Below are 20,195 nucleotides of genomic sequence, written 5' to 3'. Positions count from 1 at the left end.
CTTGATGAAAGGAATCAGTATGTGGTTGGCAGCATCAAGGGAAGGTTGAAAAAATGTGACAGTTGAGCTGGGTAAATAAATTTGTTTCAAAATATTTTATGACAACACTGATGTCAGCGATCTTGTAATTATAAGCCAATATTGGTGTATGTCATTCGTATGTTTTTTTGGAGCTACAAGTGAAAAAACAATCAAACATTACATAAAATTTCTTTCGTTATTCAGTAGTGACGTATCAGTAAATAAACCAAAAGATCAAAAGACGTCATGTACCTGTACTTCTGAAATAAACGACGTTATCAAAAAGGTAAGTATATCCCTGGGAGTTGTTAATTTGGAAATATACAAATGTGTATTCTTGGGGACTAGTTTAATCGGCAAAAATGTGTATTAGGTAGATCTCAACCGGTCTACTCATTCTCCAGTTTTGCTTTCGGTCGCTTCATGCGTTCTTGGTGTTGCAGTTTCCATTAACATCAGTGTACTTTTCTTTGCAGTTTTATTGAAAACTAAATGAAACTGAGATGCAGTGATGAATTGTAACTGTCCGTTCTTGGGAAGTTACAACCGAAATAACAAGAATGCTCTAGTAGAAAGAGCAAGGAATACTGAAATCACCTTTGAGATACAATGTATGCGAATGTAGGCGTTTCCGGTGAATTGCACTGACGAAATCATCATCGTCTTGATGCAAACTTTCGACAAATTTCCTACGCGTCATTCAGGCAAAATAGTGGTATCCTGCAGAAATTAATCTCTTATTGACTCAGGATCTGTTGGCTGAACATCAGGTGAACCAATCGCGTCCATTCGGAAGTGAGTGTTCCAATCAGTTGATGAATTTATTCCAGTGAAAGGGCCTGGTGGCAAATGCTGGAGTTGTCGTCAAACGAGCAATGAAAATAAGTGTAAATGACGATCTTCTTAATGGGGACTGCTTTTTTCACTGATGTTCACTACAGATGTTGCGTTATCGCAAATTCGGAGAGTGCGGCTCAGGCAGCAGTTGGTATGGACCCACGATTCCAAAACTCGCCCGGTCTAATGACATCTCCCGTCACCGTGCGAGATACTCATTTCCGAAAGCGCACAACTGGAACAGACAATGAAAACATACAAAAAGAAGTAGTACAACAACTATGTTACTGTGTAGTATGTAATACCGCAGAACTATTTCCTTACTGGATCTAGGCAACACGTCGACCGAAAGGATCATAATAAAATGTACGGAAATGCACCATGAGTTGTCTGACGAGTTCAGGTATTCCAGGAGATCGACGTAAAACTTCAGTCGGTGATACAATCCTATTAAGCCGATCCAAACGACTACCCACTAAAGTTTCTAGATTTGTTTTAATTGAATCAACTGCGGAGTCTTGGTGAAACATTGTAAATTAACTAAACACACACTGTTTTTAGGCTCGTTTCACAATTTATTATTAATGTTATTGCAGAACCTAGGTTTCGGGTTGTAAGCCCATTTTCAACTACATTATTGATTCCCAAAGATGATAATACATAGATAAATATGATGACGAGGCAAAGATAATCTCAGCTTCTTAGGTATTAATCCTTACACTTACATCAATGACCATTTTTTAACAAATGGTCTGGTGTAAGAAACCTTAATGGTGGCAAAGCTACTACTTGCCGCGACTTCCGCCTCTGTCATTGCCCAACTTACACCGACTCCCCTCCAGTCGATAGTGAAGGGGCATCACGTTTAATGTGGATCTGGAACCATTATGCAACCCTACATTGTTCGATTGGGGTTGTCATAGGCGACGAGAATTTGCTCGCGCAAGTCCAATGGTAGCCTGAAGTACGAATCGAACCCAGACCTCAATCATACATCGGCAGAAACATTCCAACAGACCACCAAACTGGCTGATAGTTTTTTAGTAACGAAGGTTGCTCCACTCTGGATGAGAATTCTGGATTACAACGTGTTCAAAACATTATTTTACTTGTTCGTCCGCATCGCCATTTCCCAGCTGCCTTGGTTATCCAATGCATACTTTCGACTTCATTTTGTACTCACTGAAATAGAATCATATAACGGACGTTTGAGTGAAATGACAGCACGCTAGGACGCGGGAATTTCTGCAGGAAGAGTTGCTTTACATTACCGCTGCTGTGGTGCTGAACGTTTTAGTGGTCTTGTGGTAAATATGGCACAGTGTAAACGCAAAGCTGAAATAATCTTTACTTTGTAAGCTGCATTTCGTCCATATAAAAACGTTGTGACAATTGAACATTGCACATATCTCGTGATAGGTACTGCAGTTGTAATCTACCACAGTAGGCAACATTCTCCTGAAGTAGACTGTTGCATAAGATCACAGAGATTTTGTTTGGCGTGTTTTCACACAGATTACTGTAAGTATATTTATCAATCATTGTTTATTTGAGGTCCTAGGATTGTGGCCAAATGATTTTCCCGTTTCAGTCCGCCTGCTTATCTGAGTGATAACGTGTTTGCCTACCATGCACCGGGCCCGGATTAGACTCTCGGCCGGGCTGGAGATTTTCTCCGCTCGTGGACTGAGTGTTGTTATCACCGATGCGCAAATCGTCCAATGTGGCGTCACCTAGAATAAGACTTGCACTCGGCGGCCAAACTTCCCCGGATGGGGCCTCCCGGCCATCAATGCCACACGATCATTTCACTTTTTTTTCTAGCTTCAAATAGAATCTTCTTGACGTGGATAATTTACAAAATTCAAGAACGCTAATGGGCTTTGATGAAGGACGGTTTTACGGTTTACCACTATGGTCGACCCGATTATTGGTAAATGTGATGAACTGCAACCATTTAACTTTCGAGAGACGCTTGCATTCAGTGGGCAATATGTGAGAAAAAAAATGAAGGGTGATTAGAGTTAAACATCCCATTGGCGATGAGTTCATTATATATGAAGCAGAAGCTAGCATTCAGCAGAACGGGGAAGGAAATCGGCTGTGTCCTTTCGAAGGAAACAATCCAGCATTTGCCTGATTCGATCTGAAGAAATAACTGGAATCTTAAATCAGAAAGGCCAGACGGTGATTTGAACCACCCTGTGTTAACTTCATAAAAAGAAAGTAATGGTTGGACCTACCAAAACATATCTGAAGCAGATGCAAGTGTAATTATACAAAATGTAATGTTATTCATCTAGTGGCAAGAAAAGGTACTTTGTCTTATGGGCTGCATCCAAAGCGTATGTCCACTGCGGTTGGCATATGTTGCCAACAACTGAGACGCCTTTCGGTCGCAATGTAAGAAAACCGACCAAGGAAATTGAATCAAATGCTGCTACTGTACGAGAATTAAGTTCTGCACTCCGCTGACTTCACAAAACAACCTATGCAGGAGGTTGGTTGGAAACCTATTCCTGTCACACTTATTCTTCTAATCTTGTGCCATCAAACGTTTACCTTTCTTGCTCCTTATCGAACAACCTCAACAAAATATCTTTGCAGACGAAAACGCACTTTTTTTTGTTGAGGTTATCTTTATCTCTGAACCAAAGGGTTTTCTACAGGCGTGGAATCCAAAAACTGTTCGAGCATCATACTTTTATGTGAGAGAATATGTTGTTGATCATTAATTTCTCTCTTTACGTTTTCCTTTTATACTTAATAAACCTACGAAAAGCGCTATACAAAATATACGCTGTTCCAATAAAAATGAATTACAGCGTACCACGATAACCTCACGACGAAAGTCTAATGTAATAAAACAAATTGTTTGTGTAATACGAGCCTTCCCAAAACGTCACCCATTAGTAAGATATTAGGCACTTTTGCCATCCATATGGGCTTCGCCCACGTGTAGTACGTGACCTACCCAAGAAGGATTTCTGGACCACCACTAAAATATGTAAATCTGGCTGTGATAGTAGACCCAAATGGCAACGCAGTTAACATTATGTATTATGCACTGCCACACATGGAATCAATCAAACTGTTTATTCAAAAAGAAACTAGAAATAATATCGGTACAAGCAGAAAAATGTAAGTTTTGGCAACTGTGCAATGTCAGAATTTATTAAATTTTTCGGCTTTCTGTCAATGGAGTAGTAAATCGAAGTTGCGAGAAGAATTAAGATGAAGAAGTTAAGATTTCCCTACTTATTTTCGATCTGAAAGCTTGTAATTCGGTAAGAGGAGAGACAGAAGCCAACAATTAATCTATATCTCCATTTGGGTTACAAAGATAACTAACACATTTTCCTCTCCACAAAGTGGAGGTATTACCACTAAGCTAGCAAACCAGTACTACGTGCCGTATGCTCTCAATCCCATAGTAATTGATAACACAGATCATCTTCCCAGTAAAATATGACTCTATTTGTAGATTCTGTGGGGAAAGACCTTCCTGGAACTAAATCATAAATTTGATGACATAGTATTACACCTCAAATGAGAATCATGTAGAATATTTATTGGCAATAACAAGTGAATTTAGCAGGATAATGTTGAACCTGGAATTCGGCCGTGCCCTTTCAAAGGAACCATCCTGACATTCGCGTGGAGATATTTAGATAAATCACAGAAAATCTAAATGTGAATGGTCGGATGCGGATTTGAGTCATCGTCTTCCCAAACTTAAATCAGGTGCGCTAATCACTGCGCCACTCACTTCGTTTCGGTAGACAAGGCAGCAAGTGAATGGCGATACAGACGAAGAACGAAACTAATGTTTTGAACAGGCTGTAATCACCTTCAGGAAGTCAGAATTCTCATCCAATATGGAGTACCCTTCCTTACGACAATATCATGAGACAGCCATGAATGTAGTCCGGTGGTCTGTGGCAACGATTTTGTCTCCATGTGTTTAAAGTCTGCGTTCGACCACACCTCAGGCAACCATTTCTAACAGGCTCAAGCAGCCCCACTTCAACTCTGGTAATGCTAGTTGAACAAAGCAGGGTTGCATCATGGTTCGAAGTCTGCATTAAAGAGGATGTTCTTCGGCTATCGAGTGGAGGAAAGTCGGAGCAAGTTGGGTAATGACATGGCAGAGGCGGACATCGCGGTAAGCAGAATCTCTGTCATCGGCATGTTTTCTTACACCAGAAGTTTTATTTCATTAATGAACCATTCTTTATGTAATATAACAGGACACTTATTTTTGATTGAAAATATTGGTACTGGACTGTGATTCGAACTCATATCTCCTTTTTCATGGGATTCAACACCTTCGGGACCGTACAGTTCCGTCATTTAGCTGTTTCCCCTACATGCAAACCTCCTCAACGTCTCCACATAAGACGCATGTTTGGGTTCAAATCTTAGTCTGGCACAAAAATCTTTGTCATATCACTTCCAGCTGTAGCATTCACACCAAGTACAAGGCAAACGTGTCTCCGCATATTGCTAACAGTAAAGATTGGCGCCCTTTTCGATTCCCAGTCGTACATAAAACTTTCATATCGTTTCTGGCTCAAACTGCCACTCCTAGCTACTAGTTCGATAGTTAACGTCTCTTCGTGTGTAGTCAGCAACGATGATGTGTGAGGCTGCGTCCCACAGTCAGCACACAACTTTTCGTCCTGTTATTGCCAGTTCAAACTTACGAACAGCTCGCTTCTGTTAAAATACCGATATTTAATGTCTACTCGTAGCTAGAAAACAACAGCGATAGATGCCGGGTTCGAATATCGGTAAGGGTAACCTTCTCCGTCTCGTCATTTCAGTCTCAAACATCTCGCATCTAGTGAAAAATTTCTATATCCAATATATTGTGCTTAGCTAACAATTGATTAGGTGCTGGTTTCCAATCCCTATCTAACACAAAACATTACGACAAGTCGTTTCAAACTTAAGAAATTTGCACACTTCGTCATTTGTGAATGAAAGAATATTTAAGATCCTTCGTGGTTACTTAACAGTTGCTTTTTGATATGTTATTTATTGTAATAAATTTGAGTTTGGAAGCGTTAAAGACTGTGTCACTTCCAATAATACTTTTCCTGATATTTGCATTATCGTGGTTTTAATTATCGCCTGGACTGATTGTGATACAGAAAAATGTTCTCTAGTAGTCTCGTATAGTACCCATTTTCAATAGTCAAACGACTATACTGAAAAGTGATTAGAGGACCTTCAAAGCAATTAGTTACGTGGGTTGCATTCAAATCAGGCGGAACGCAATTCAGGTCGTTCCGTTACTTTTGAGCATGATAGTACGTGGGCACTGACATCCTGAAAGCGGACATGCCACTGACGTTATAGGAATGGAAATAAATGTACTCGAAGAATTTCTGCAGGTGATCTGCAGTTTTCGCAGTGTTTTAAACTAATACACTACGTTTATAGAATTTGTCCTGTGCGTCTCCTCGTTTACACTGCTATTATAAGCGAGTATCGCTGATGCCAAGGCTAAATCTGGTCTCATTGCTAAACACAAATTTGCACCATTCATACTTCGAGTCTTCCGTTGTGCAGTCTACATCCACATCTAAATGGATACTCTGCAAATCACATTTAAGTGCCTGACAGAGGGTTCATCGAACCACCTACACAATCTTCTTTTATTCCACTCTCGTATAGCGTGGGGAATAAACGAACACCTATATCTTTCCGTGCGAGCTCTGATTTCCCTTATTGTATCGTGGTGATCGTTTCTCCCTTTGTAGGTCGGGCCGGCCGGTGTGGCCATGCGGTTAAAGGCGCTTCAGTCTGGAACCGCGTGACCGCTACGGTCGCAGGTTCGAATCCTGCCTCGGGCATGGATGTGTGTGATGTCCTTAGGTTAGTTAGGTTTAATTAGTTCTAAGTTCTAGGCGACTGATGACCTCAGAAGTTAAGTCGCATAGTGCTCAGAGCCATTTGAACCATTTGTAGGTCGGTGTCAACAAAATATTTTCGCATTCGGAGGAGAAACTTGGTGACTGGATTTTCCTGAGGAGATTCCGCCGCGACGAAAAACGCCTTTCTTGTAATGATGTCCACCCCAAATTCTGTATCATTACAATGAAACTCTCTCCCCTATTTCGCGATAACAGAAAACGCGCTGGCCTTTTTTAACTTTTTGTATGTAATCCGTCAATCCTACCTGGTAAGGATCCCATACCGTGCAGCAGTATTCTAAAAGATGACCGACAAGCGTAGTGTAGGCAGTTTCTTTAGTAGATCTGTTACATTTTCTAAGTGTCTTGCCAATAATACGCAGTCTTTGGTCAGCCTTCCCCACAACAATTTCTGTGTGTTCTTTCCAATTTAAGTTGTTCGTAATTGCAATTCGTAAGTATTTCGTTGAATTTACGGCCTTTATATTTGACTGATTTAACGTGTAACCATATTTAACGAATTATTTTTAGCACTCATGTGGATGACCTCACACTTTTTTTATTAAGGTCAATTGCCAATTTTCGCACCAATCAGATATCTTTTCTGAATCTTTTTGCAATTTGTTTTGATCTTTTGATGACTTTATTAGTCGATAAACGACAGCGTCATCTGCAAACAATCTAAGACCACTGCTCAGATTGTCTACCAAATCGTTTATATAGATATGCAACAGGAAAGGACTTGTAACACCATATTGGGGAATGCAGAAATCACTTTTGTTTTGCTCGACGACTTTCCGTCAATTACTACGAACTGTGGCCTCTCTGACAGGAAATCACGAATCCGGTCACATAACTGATACGATATTCCATAAGCACGCAATTTCACTACAAGCCGCTTGTGTGGTACAGTGTCAAAAGCCTTCCGGAAATCCAGAAATACGGAATCAATTTGAATCCCTAGTCAATAGCACTCAACATTTCGTGCGAACAAAGAGCTAGTTGTGTTTCAGAAGAACGATGTTTTCTAAATCCGTACTGACCATGTATCAATACATCGTTTTCTTCGACGTAATTCATAATGTTCGAACACAATATATGTTCCAAAATCCTGCTGCTTATAGACGTTAATGATATGGGCCTGTAATTTAGTGGACTACTCCTACTGCCTTTCTTGAATATTTGTGTGACATTTCCAGTCTTTGGGTACTGATCTTACTTCGAGCAAACCGTTGTATATGATCGTTAAGTATGGAGCTATTGTATCAGCATACTCTGAAAGATACCTAACAGTTGTACAACCTGGAGCGGAAGGCTTGCTTTTATTAAGTGATTTAAGTTGCTTCGCCAATCCGAGGATATCTACTTCTACGTTAATCATGTTCTTGAGTCGAATTCTGGAATATTTTCTTGGTCTTCTTTGATGAAGGAGTTTTCGGACGACTGTTTTAGTAACTCTGCTTTGGCAGTACTTTCTGTGGTGTCACCGCCAGACACCACACTTGCTAGGTGGTAGCCTTTAAATCGGCCGCGGTCCGTTAGTATACGTCGGACCCGCGTGTCGCCACTATCAGTGATTGCAGACCGAGCGCCGCCACACGGCAGGTCTAGAGAGACTTCCTAGCACTCGCCCCAGTTGTGCAACCGACTTTGCTAGCGATGGTTCACTGACTAAATACGCTCTCATTTGCCGAGACGATAGTTAGCATAGCCTTCAGCTACGTCATTTGCTACGACCTAGCAAGGCGCCAGTATCAGTTGCTATTGATATTGTAAAGAATGTACAGACAAGAGCTACGTTCAACATTAATGGATTAAAGTTGAGTATTCTACCAGTTACCTCCTTTTTTCTAAGTTCTAATTACCTTGTCCTGTTCCAGACCTCACGCCAGCCTGCGTGAGCTTAAACGCGTGCCTTTCTCCTGTCCTCCAAACTCCGTGGGTTGGCTCCTGCCAATCCACAACAATTTTGGCGACGAGGTTTTCCGCGTTCTTCTCGATATTTCCCTGATTTACTTGTGTAATGGCTTCGCCACAATCTCCAGATGTACTGTCCGAATTTTATCGCTTACAGAATCAGCAGACGCAGGCCTTACTGGATGCCCTTGGACAGCTCGTCCAGGGTCAACGAGCAATGCAAAACGATGCGGCAACCGCTGCTCCACCGCTACCGCAGCCACAACACGCTGTTGCACCAACTTTTCGACCTTTTGATGCTGCACTGGAAAGCTGGACGGAGTGGTCACGCCAATTTGGATTCCATCTCGACGCCTACAGAATTCAAGGTAATGAGCGGCAGCCTTTTCTCCTTTCCTCCGTAGGGGTGCACACGTACCGTGTGATAGTCAAATTATTTCCCCGACGCGACATAGCAACTCTGTCCTACGACGAAATTTTGTCTGCATTAGTGTCACAGATGTTGAAGTTAAAAGAGTCGCATTCTCGGGAGGACGCGTTATTGCTCTTTTTGTCCTCGTATCGCTCTCAGCCCCGAGATGGTCGCTCGCCGGCTGAGTTGCTCCACGGTCGTCCTCATCGAACCTTGATGTCTTTGCTACATCCGCCGCATCAGGTTCATGTGCAGCGGCAGACACCTGCTTTTGCTCCAGGCGACGTTGTCTACTACCGCCACTATCGAGGTTCACGGCGTTGGCTTGAAGTGCGCATTCTTCGCTGCCTCGGCCGCGCTATGTACCTGGTTTTGGGGGACTCTGGTGAGGTGCGCCGGCATCTCAACCAGCTGCGCCCCTGTCGTCGCATGGGATCTGCCGCTCGCCGTGTGCTTTCAGCGACGGTGCCGTACGGTCAGCGCCCTGGGGACCCATCTACTGGCTCGCCTCAGCCCCAGGTGTTACCGACGCTGCCTTCCATTTTGCCCCATGGCAACGCGCCGCCGCCTGTTCTCCCGCCGGCGACGCCCGCAGTGGACGCGTCGCTGCAACCGCCGGGTGCCTCCCTGGGTCACGCGCCGCCGATCGCTTCCCGGGACCAGTTGTCCTCCGATATTGAACTCTTGCCCGCGCCGGACCATATGTCGTCTTAGCCCGTCGGGTGCCCCGGCCCGATGGAGGTCGACCCTTCGGCCCCTCCTGTCTCTCTGCGGGCCATACACCGCATGTTGGCGTGCACCCTGGAGCAGGTTTTCAGGCGTTTCCTAGCTCCCCTCGGACCGAATGGCAAGGTGCGGGTGGCACAGCCTCGCATGTTGTTAGGCTCCCCACCTCGTCGCAAACGTCAACATGGGGTCCTCCCCACGACGGGCGTAAGCCTTATAACACAACCGTACGCCGATTTGCGGGGGAGGAATGTGGTGTCACCGCCAGACACCACACTTGCTAGGTGGTAGCCTTTAAATCGGCCGCGGTCCGTTAGTATACGTCGGACCCGCGTGTCGCCACTATCAGTGATTGCAGACCGAGCGCCGCCACACGGCAGGTCTAGAGAGACTTCCTAGCACTCGCCCCAGTTGTACAACCGACTTTGCTAGCGATGGTTCACTGACTAAATACGCTCTCATTTGCCGAGACGATAGTTAGCATAGCCTTCAGCTACGTCATTTGCTACGGCCTAGCAAGGCGCCAGTATCAGTTGCTATTGATATTGTAAAGAATGTACAGACAAGAGCTACGTTCAACATTAATGGATTAAAGTTAAGTATTCTACCAGTTACCTCCTTTTTTCTAAGTTCTAATTACCTTGTCCTGTTCCAGACCTCACGCCAGCCTGCGTGAGCTTAAACGCGTGCCTTTCTCCTGTCCTCCAAACTCCGTGGGTTGGCTCCTGCCAATCCACAACACTTTCATCGATAGTATCTCCATTCCTATCGCGCAGAGGAGACATTCATTGTGTCTTGCTACTAGCTTGCTTCACATACGACCAGAATCTCTTTGGATTTTCTGCCATATTTCGAAACAAAGGTTCGTCGTGGAAATTGTTATAAGTCCGCGCTAAATTTCGAGCTTCTGTAAAAGATCGCGAATCTTGGAGATTTTGGGTCCGTTTTAATTTGGCATGTTTCTGATCCGTTTTGTGTACCAAGAAGGATCAGCTCCGCCGTTTATTAATTTATTTCTCATAAATCTCTCAATTGATGCCGCTACTATTTCTTTGAATTCAAGCCACATCTCGTCTACACTTACATTGTTAATTTGGAAGGAGTGGAGATTGTCTCTCAGGAATAATAATCGATCTGCTCGGTGTGAAAGGATGCATGGCGAGCGTTTTCCTATTGTATAGTACAGTTTCGATCACGCGATTCCCAACGTTATTTACTGACACTCTTGTTACATTCATCTCAATTTGTGCTTCAGTCACTGCTCTGTCAACGAAGATTGTTCATCCGATGTGTCGATCCAGGCATGAGCGTTAATATCATTTCCAACCAGAACCGAGACGACGAGAATATTTAAGTTTGTGGAGGTTTTTATCCATCGCTTTTCAATTTTGCGCCCGCTGAATATTTACCAAGACTAAATGCTCTGAGTGAATGTATGGCTATAGCTGTTTTGTTAGTTGACATATGGCAGTTGTGTTATTCTAACTAACAGAACCTGCAAACTACCCAAGATCTGATAAATAACGGGTATTCACAGATAACAAATTTTTATTTCATTAGTGACAATATTCAATACTTGTATGGGAGTTTCTGACAGTGAAACAGGCTGAATTGTTTCAAATATGTGACAGAAGAAGGGTCTCTCTATGAAGTCCCTCAAATATTGCCAACTCTTACTGTACATCTTGATGTTAAACATATGTAAATATTGTAACGTTACAGGTATTTAGGCTAGCTGTTCTGCCTTCTAGGGGTGGTATTGAGGAGACGTGAACTTGCTTCCTTGGCTGGGTGTGAGTCGGCACGGCGAAGATGTCGGTCAGTCTCTCGAGGTGAGCTCAGGAACAAAGGCGGCCACTCTGTGTCCAGAGATGGAAAATTCCAGAACATCATCCCTGAAAGCTCCTCATCTGTTTTTATTTTCTTTAATTATTTGTTGTGTTTGTATATCTTTTTCATTATGCCAATGTCTTTCAGAACATCACATTCTCCACACTAACACACCAACTGAATGCAGCATGTATGTCTCATACCTTGTCATTCTACTGTAGTTATTTTATGAGTATTTTATTATTTTTGGAAGTTACTTTATTTAAATGATGATTATAATTGATATTAGAAACCACTGTTATTTAAAAGAGGTCAATCGCATGTATTACCTGATACCACCATTGAAAAGAGTTTCAAAAGACGCTTCTATCAAGCAGGACTACTTAATTGTTTAACCAATATTTAACAACATTTTACTGTCATTTAATATGAGCGGACATGCGCGAGCGAGAATCCTGACTTATTTATTTATGAACGAACTATTATTCATAATTATTATAAGTGGTCTGAGTGTGACTTAATTGCAGGACCACTTCCCGTTCATTTGAGATTACTTACTTTGATAAAAATCATTCAGCATAATTCTTTGAGTCGCCTGCATCAATTTCAGATGTAAGAATAAAACCTTTTTATTCATTATTCATTTTTCTTTTATTTTATATTTCTGACTATTCAATAATTTGCAATTCTAACCGATGTACGGATTATTTGACAGCAGGATCACAGGTACATATTATTTGCCGCGTGTTTGGCTGCAAGGCATGAAAGCAAATGTGTACGACCCTACGACTTTATTGAGCCATCGTTTATGAACAGAGCCGTGCATGGCCCATTTACCTAGATATCAATATGAAGGTAAAGTCGCAGTATCAAACAAAGGCCATGTTGCAAATGCAGCACGCTACAAAATCATGTAACGCAACTACGTACCTCATAATAATGCAATAGACCCTGTAGATTAATATTTTATGCCTGTTGACAACAAGGTCTTTACGGTTACAGACTCTACTGCACAATCACTTAAATGATTCACGGAAATTACGTACACAGTGAAATGGGCTGAATCCAGCTAGTATTCTAAGCACGCTCCTTCAAAATGCATGAGCCCTGCAAGCTGTTGTTGCGTCCCCTCTATTATTACAGTTAGTAAAGAAATATTCGAATCAGAAAAACGTTACATGTACTAAGTTCGTAGACGTGACCGCGATTCAAAATCGTAATAAAACTGAGGTGCTGAACACAGCTGACAATCAATTCAAATCAGACAGAGAAAATGTTTTCTTTGCAGGTATTTGACTGGCAGATGGAGAGAGGGGGCAGTATGCAGTCGCTACCCACTAGATTTGGCACCAGTACCTTCAGTTAAATGGCAAACATAGCGGAACTACACTGAGCCGAGTATGACTTCAACTGGGTTGATACTTCACGCATGTTAGTACCGTGAGTTTAAAGCCTTCGTTCATTTAGAACATTTCGTCGGAGAGCAGCTTATTTGCTAGAACCGGGTTTTGTTTCAGTTTCGTGAACATCCACAACAACATAAACATAGCTCTTAATGTCACTCATCACAGCTGACTCTATTACACAATTACACGCAGCGGTGATGATAGCTCACAAATGATAATAAGATTGTAAAAGGACAGTTTATGAGTTTCATGATTCGCATAAAATTAAATGAACACTGATGAAGTAAAACTTGCTGCCAAAGGTGTGAAAACAAAAGCAATATCAATGAGGATCGAGTCCGGAACGTGATCGTCGACAACAAAATACAAGCCTCAAAGCAATGCTTCTTAGAAAAGGTCCTGAGCAAAAGTCTCTCTCTCTCTCTCTCTCTCTCTCTCTCTCTCTCTCTCTCTCTAGGCTCAAGGAAAATCGTGCACTTTATGTATGTTGTTTTGATTGACGAGTTTGTGCTTTTAGCTCCGGGAATGGAATCATTTGCTGTAATAAGCGCTCCATCGGGCGACTCCTACTGTAATGCTTCAAAAATTTACATTAATACATCCACCATAACGTGCCTTTAGATCATTCCATTAAAGTGAAATTTTGTTTCACTCATCGTAAGAATGCTTTCCTTCGCCAAAATGACATAGGCTCGTGAACGTTCACAATCGGCTTTCCATTTACTCTCTGGTCCAACATCACCATGGGTTGTGTCTTTTTTCCGCAGCTCTCGTCTTTCACAGGTAACTGTAGTGTGCTAGTACGCGTAATGCGCCTTTCTGCATCAATGTTCAACATATGCACAGCCTCCTCTGTATGGAGTTTTTAATGGTAATAACTTGTGAAACAGTCCTAGTGCTCATATAAAAGCAATTTGACTACTTTTCAGCTGAAATGCTACAAATGTTCTTTAGCTGTACGAAGAATCTTCGATGTTGAGGGAACTCACCCGTATGGCGATAAGGAACTCGTCCATGTTGATGCTACCGTTGCCATCCCTGTCGAATCGCTTGAAGAGTTCTTCGACCTCTTCTTTTGACAGCTCCATACCGGTATCATTCATGCCCTCTGTAAATTCTTCCAGGTTCAGCGTCTTACTGCCGTCGTCATCCATGCGACGAAATATTCTGCGAACAGTTTCAAACTACACTGATGCACTTATTGTCACATCAAGTAGCGTACAAATAGTTAGAAAAAAAGTGTCTTCCAATAAAACAAGACACTAGGGAGTCATCTTTTTCTGGTGCAATAGAAGTAGTACACACGGTGTGCTTCAACTTGCAATGAAAATAATAAATTGGGAATGCATATGTGGCGGTGATATTTATCGGAGTAATCCTAAGAACTTGAAATTAAGCAGAGGATGTGGTCACTTATAAACCTCTCGTTCAAACAGTTTTTAGCGTTGTTTGTCAGTTTGAGATTCTGACTACGTTTGATTATCGGGAGAGATTGGGAATATTTAAAGAAGAGGTAAGCTTCTTGGGATGACATATTATCGGCCTAAGCAGGGCTAGAGACGTTCGGTGAAGTGTTTCTATTTCGAAACTAGAAGGACAATGATATATCAGTGTAGCTGAAATATCTATCTTTCACAGAAATAATATCGAAGTTCGCACATCGATGTTATACTACGGATATATCTTTTATATCGACAAATTTCAACGACACATCGGGCTTTATGTACTTCTACTTCATGTATATTTTATGTACACTTCCACTGGGTATTAGATGTAGACAATCACTGTTTTTCACACGTCCTGCCGAGCTTAGCAAAAAGAAGATTCTTAAAGTATTTCTACTATCATACTTACCTATAACACTTTATGAGGAACATTTAGTAATTAATAACTCAGTAATGAAGATCAGGCAGACTGTTAAATACATTTGAGACAAGAGTAGAAAATAGCAGGTATTCTAAATGGATGAAGGGACGCGTTGGAAAGCCACATTCTATATAACAGAACGGTATTTGGTTTGTCCAAACATAGCAGTATTCTTGTTTCTAGGCCTGAGCCTCCATCCAAGTTGATTGTATGGTACTGGAAAGCGCTAAAGAAGAAAAGCGCTTAACGTATTTAGAGAGTTCAACAAGAGAAAAGTTAAGAGAAATCCAAGTCGAAGCTAATATACCAATTCTACTACTAAACCGGTACGCACGCGACAGTGGAGCTAATACCTCGGGTTCTACTGGTGATAGAAAGGTAGTATCAAGTGTTTAGGATATCCCTTGGGCTAGACCATTTGTATACCCAACAGAAGGATCGTCTAACTGTAGCTATCCTATAGTACTGGATCAAAGTTTGAATACTACACAATTTCTCCAGCTCAGGCGCATGGAGCAAATATATTGGTTCTTTTTGCATTAGGTGTGGTCTACGGTGCGCCTTAAGGAGCTTATGGAGCCACCATGAGCGATTTCTGAGAAAACTTGAAAAAAGCGATTTTCACCATTTTTTGACCGTCAATAGTGGATATCTAAATAACTAACCGCAGCTAACTCTCCAAATTTATAGGTATAGTCTCTAGGCATTTAGCTAGGGGTTCCATCTTCCAGTTTTAAAAAATCTTTATTAGTTATCAAGAAACACCAAAAACATGATTTTTGGGTACCGAAACGACCCTCAGATCCCAAGACGGCTATACACAGCAAATGGCTCAAAATTCTACGATATACCCCTAAGATCCTGATCTCGAAAAATCATGAAAATTTTCTTGATATCTTTATCTGATTATGAGATACAGAGGTTCAAAGTTACCCTACTTGAACACGAAAATACGCACGCAGAATCCGGTGTGAGACGAAAACGTAGTTTATAAAGTGACGTAGCACGGAAAAATATGCTTTAAAGTGTCCCCTTTATCATCGAAAGGGTACAGGGAACGCATGCAAAATTTTTGTGCACGTAAAATCCGGTTTGAGATGTAACACGAGTTTTGCGTCATTTCAGTTTCACACAAGTAAACTACTAAAATTTTACTTAGCCATAGAGTTATTTTCATATGAGTGACATGCCGTGCTGTAGCAGAGAAAAGAAGGGAGCCAGCGGAAAAATGCTCCAATCGGAGCACAAAAAATGACGAATAAGATCTGTTTAAAAGACTGACTGAAAAGTGGGGTACCAGCTGCCTAATTCTACTTTCTTCCGCACTTTTTAAAAATTTTCCCAAAAATTTTGGCATGCGAACATATTTGCGCTTTTTTACGCTGAGAGATAATGAGGCAACAGCGGTGGGAAAGAGACGGAAAAGTAATAAATATTAATACTGGAAGACAGTAAACAGAGGTTGTGGTACAGAAAGAGGGAAAGAGAAAATTGCAGTGTGAGAGAAAGGGAGGGACCCAGTGGCAGTGGAACATAGTTGACAGTGACAGAACAGTGCTTAGAAGAGAGAGAAGAAGACAGTGCCATTGGGAGAGGAATAAAGGGAAGGGGAAAATGGAAGTGGATGAAGCCAGTCATAATAAGAGACAGAATCTGTGACAATGACAACGAGGAAGAGAGAGATAGTGACAGTGAGAAGAGACAACCGCGGTGGGTAAAAATGAATGAGGAAGAGAGAGATAGTGACAGTGAGAAGAGACAACCGCGGTGGGTAAAAATGAATGAGCTAGTAGCAGCAAGAGAGAACGTTTTCCAACGCCATGCCCAGTATTTAAACTATTTGACTATGTCAGGCAGGACACTAGTAATACTTTATCTGCGTGTACTGGTAATACTTACAGGTTTGATCTTCCTTCTCATCCGCATTAACTTACATTTTTCCACATTTAGGGCTAGCTGCCATGTATCACACCAACTGGAAATTATGTCTAAGTCGTCTTGTATCTTCCTACAGTCACTCAACTTCCACACCTTACCGTACACCACGGCATCATCAGCAAACAACCACAGATTGCTGCCCACCCTGTCAGCTAAATCATCTATGTATATAGAAAACAACAGCGGTTCCATCACACTTCCCTGGGGCACTCCTGACGATACCTTTGTCTCTGAAGAACACTCACCGTCGAGGACAATATACTGGGTTCTCTTACTTAAGAAACCTTCGGGCCACTCATATATCTGTGAAACTATTCCATATGCTCGTACCTTCGTTAACAGCCTGCGATGCGGCACCGTGTCAAATGCTTTTCGGGAATCTAGAAATATGAAATCTGCCCGTTGCCCTTCATCCATAAGTCTCAGTATATCATGTGGGAAAAGAGCAAGCTCGGTTTCGCAGAAGCGATGTTTTCTAAAACCATGCTGAATCGTGCACATATGCCTCTCAGTCTCCAGAAAGTTTATTATATTCGAACTGAGAATATGTTCAAGGATTCTGCAGCAAACAGAAATTAAAGATATTACTCTGTAATGTTGCGGGTTCGTTCTTTTACATTTGTTATATACTGGAGCCACCTTCGCTTTTATTCGGGACTTTGCGCTGGGCCAGAGATTCGTGATAAATATTTGCTATGTTAAGGACCAATGCCGTAGAATACTCTTTGTAAAATTGAACTGGGACTCCATCCGGACCTGATGACTTATTTGTTTTCGTATCTTTCAATTGTTTGCCTACGCCAGGAATTCCCATCAGGGAGTCTGTCTGATGGTCAAATGATGTTATGTTTGTACGACTCTCCTGCGTGAACGATTTCCTGAACGACAAACTTAAAACTTCCGTTCCGTTTTTCAGTCTTCGGCTGCCACACAAGACTGTTCAACAAGGGACTCGATGCAATCCTTAGAGCCGCTTAGCGATTTTTACAAATGAGGGTAATCCCAAAAGTAAGGTCTCCTATTTATTTTATAAGTACATAGACCTGTTTATTTCTACCATGGTTTACATTAGTTTACAGCTCGGAAATTTAGCTATTTTTCGATATAATCACCATTTCTGTCGATGCATTTTTGTAGACGCTGTGGTAGTTTTTGTATGCCTATGTCATACTTGCTCGCCGCCATGCTGTTCAGAAAGTTATTAACCTCTTCTTTCACCTCGTCGTCGGAGCTGAATCGCTGGGACCACAATTAACGCCGACAGGTACTGTGAGACTCTGAAAAAACTCAAACGGGCAATTCAGAACCGGAGAAGAGGAATGTTGACAAGGGCGTACAATTCTCCATGACTACGCTCGCCCACACATCGCCCGGCAAATCGTTGCTCTCCTGCATCAGTTTCAGTGGAACATAATCACCCATGCACCCTATAGTCCTGACATGGCGCCCAGTGACTATCACCTGTTTCCTAGGTTAAAAGGAAATTTGGCCGGAAAGCGATTCAGCTCCGACGACGAGGTGAAAGAAGAGGTTCATAGCTTTCTGAACAGCATGGCGGCGAGTTGGTATGACATGGGCATACAAAAGCTGCCACAGCGTCTACAAGAATGCATCGTCAGAAATGGTGATTATGTAGAAACATAGCTAAATGTTCAAGCTGTAAACTGACGTAAGCCATTGTTGATATAAACAGGTCTATGTACTTACAAAAAAAAATAGGAGACCTTACTTTTGGAATTACCCTCGTAGTACCAGCATTTTCTCGGTTTCTCTGCCTGAACATTTGCTGAGGTATGACGGTCGTAATTGTATGCATGGTGCATAGATATTTTTACAGACCCACGAATCTCTAGCAACCTTTACTTGTCGTCATTCGAGCGTCCCCTTTCGAACCGAGAGCGCAACAGCCTATGCTTCCTCGGCATCCACCGAATTTTGTTGTTAAACCATGGTGAGTCTTTTCCATCCTTTATCCACTTACTGGGCACGTAGCTCTCCAGACTACGATTTACAATCTGCTTAAACTTTGCCCATATTTCCTCTACATCCATTCTACTGGACTAAGTGATGCCAATTCACTGTCTAAGCGAGATGTTAATAACTGCTTATCTGCTCTATCTAGCAGAAACACTCTCCTAGTCCTCATTACTGATTTATTAACTTTCATAAACATAGTTTCTGTAATGGCACAATGAGCGCTAATCCCCGTTTCTATACTCAAATTGTGGATAAGGTCCGGCCTAATTGTATCTACAAGGGTTAAGATATTTCCATTATGACGTTTCCATTACGCTGTTGTTGAAAATATGGGCTTATTACGAAGAATTAGCACTTTTCTCTCTTTTAAAACAAGGCAGAAATCCAATCTGCATTTGGATTGCGTCTAATGGACTCTTGGGCAGAAATACGTGTAGTATTGTGCTGCATCCATTTTCAGTAAACTTCTACAAGAATTAAAAAATATTTGCAGTACTTCTCGACTTTCCAAGTCGAAACTGAAGAATTTCCTCAGCGCTCACCCCTTCTATTCTGCCGGGGAATTCTTGGCAAAAAATTAAACTAGTAATTCCAGTATTGTATTACTGGCTACAATAATATATCCACAGCAGCTTTTCATGTGCATAGGATTCGAAGAAGCTATATTTTATATATTATTAGTGTTTTTTAAATGTTAACTTCAAGTACGGACTCCATGGCCATGGAGATCTGCTCCACAGTTTGGTCCTACGAAAAACGTGTAAAACCTAATTAAAAACACTACTGGCCATTAAAATTGCTACACCACGAAGATGACGTGCTACAGACGCGAAATTTAACCGGCAGGAAAAAAATGCTGTGATATGCAAATGATTAGCTTTTCAGAGCTTTCACACAAGGTTGGCACCGGTGACGACACCTACAACGTGCTGACACGAGGAAAGTTTCCAACCGATTTCTCATACATAAACAGCAGTTGACGCGTTGCCTGGTGGAACGTTGTTGTGATGCCTCGTGTAAGGAGGAGAAATGCGTACTATCACGTTTCCGACTTTGATAAAGGTCGGATTGTAGCCTGTCGCGATTGTGGTTTATCGTATCGCGACATTGTTGCTCGCGTTGGTCGAGATCCAATGACTGTTAGCAGAATATGGAATCGGTGGGTTCAGGAGGGTAATACGGAACGCCGTGATGGATCCCAACGGCCTCGATCACTAGCAGTCGACATGACAGGCATCTTATCCGCTTGGGCTGTAACGGATCGTGCAGCAACGTCTCGATCCCTGAGTCAACAGATGGGGACGTTTGCAAGAAAAACCATATGCACGAACAGTTCAAATGGTT

General features: G+C 42.0%; 1 protein-coding gene across 1 annotated transcript in view; it reads right to left on the bottom strand.

The window, feature by feature from the left end:
- LOC126249656 (calcyphosin-like protein) overlaps nucleotides 1-20,195 on the bottom strand; it is a 357,664-nt gene that overhangs the window by 143,563 nt on the left and 193,906 nt on the right. The window contains exon 3 of the mRNA XM_049951334.1: nucleotides 14,060-14,237. Within this exon, the coding sequence (XP_049807291.1) occupies nucleotides 14,060-14,237 (178 nt within the window). The remainder of the gene's footprint in view (nucleotides 1-14,059; nucleotides 14,238-20,195) is intronic.

Source organism: Schistocerca nitens, chromosome 3 (genome assembly GCF_023898315.1).
Source record: "Schistocerca nitens isolate TAMUIC-IGC-003100 chromosome 3, iqSchNite1.1, whole genome shotgun sequence".
Classification (NCBI taxonomy): Eukaryota; Metazoa; Arthropoda; class Insecta; order Orthoptera; family Acrididae; genus Schistocerca; species Schistocerca nitens.
This window is presented reverse-complemented; position numbering and strand designations above follow the sequence as displayed.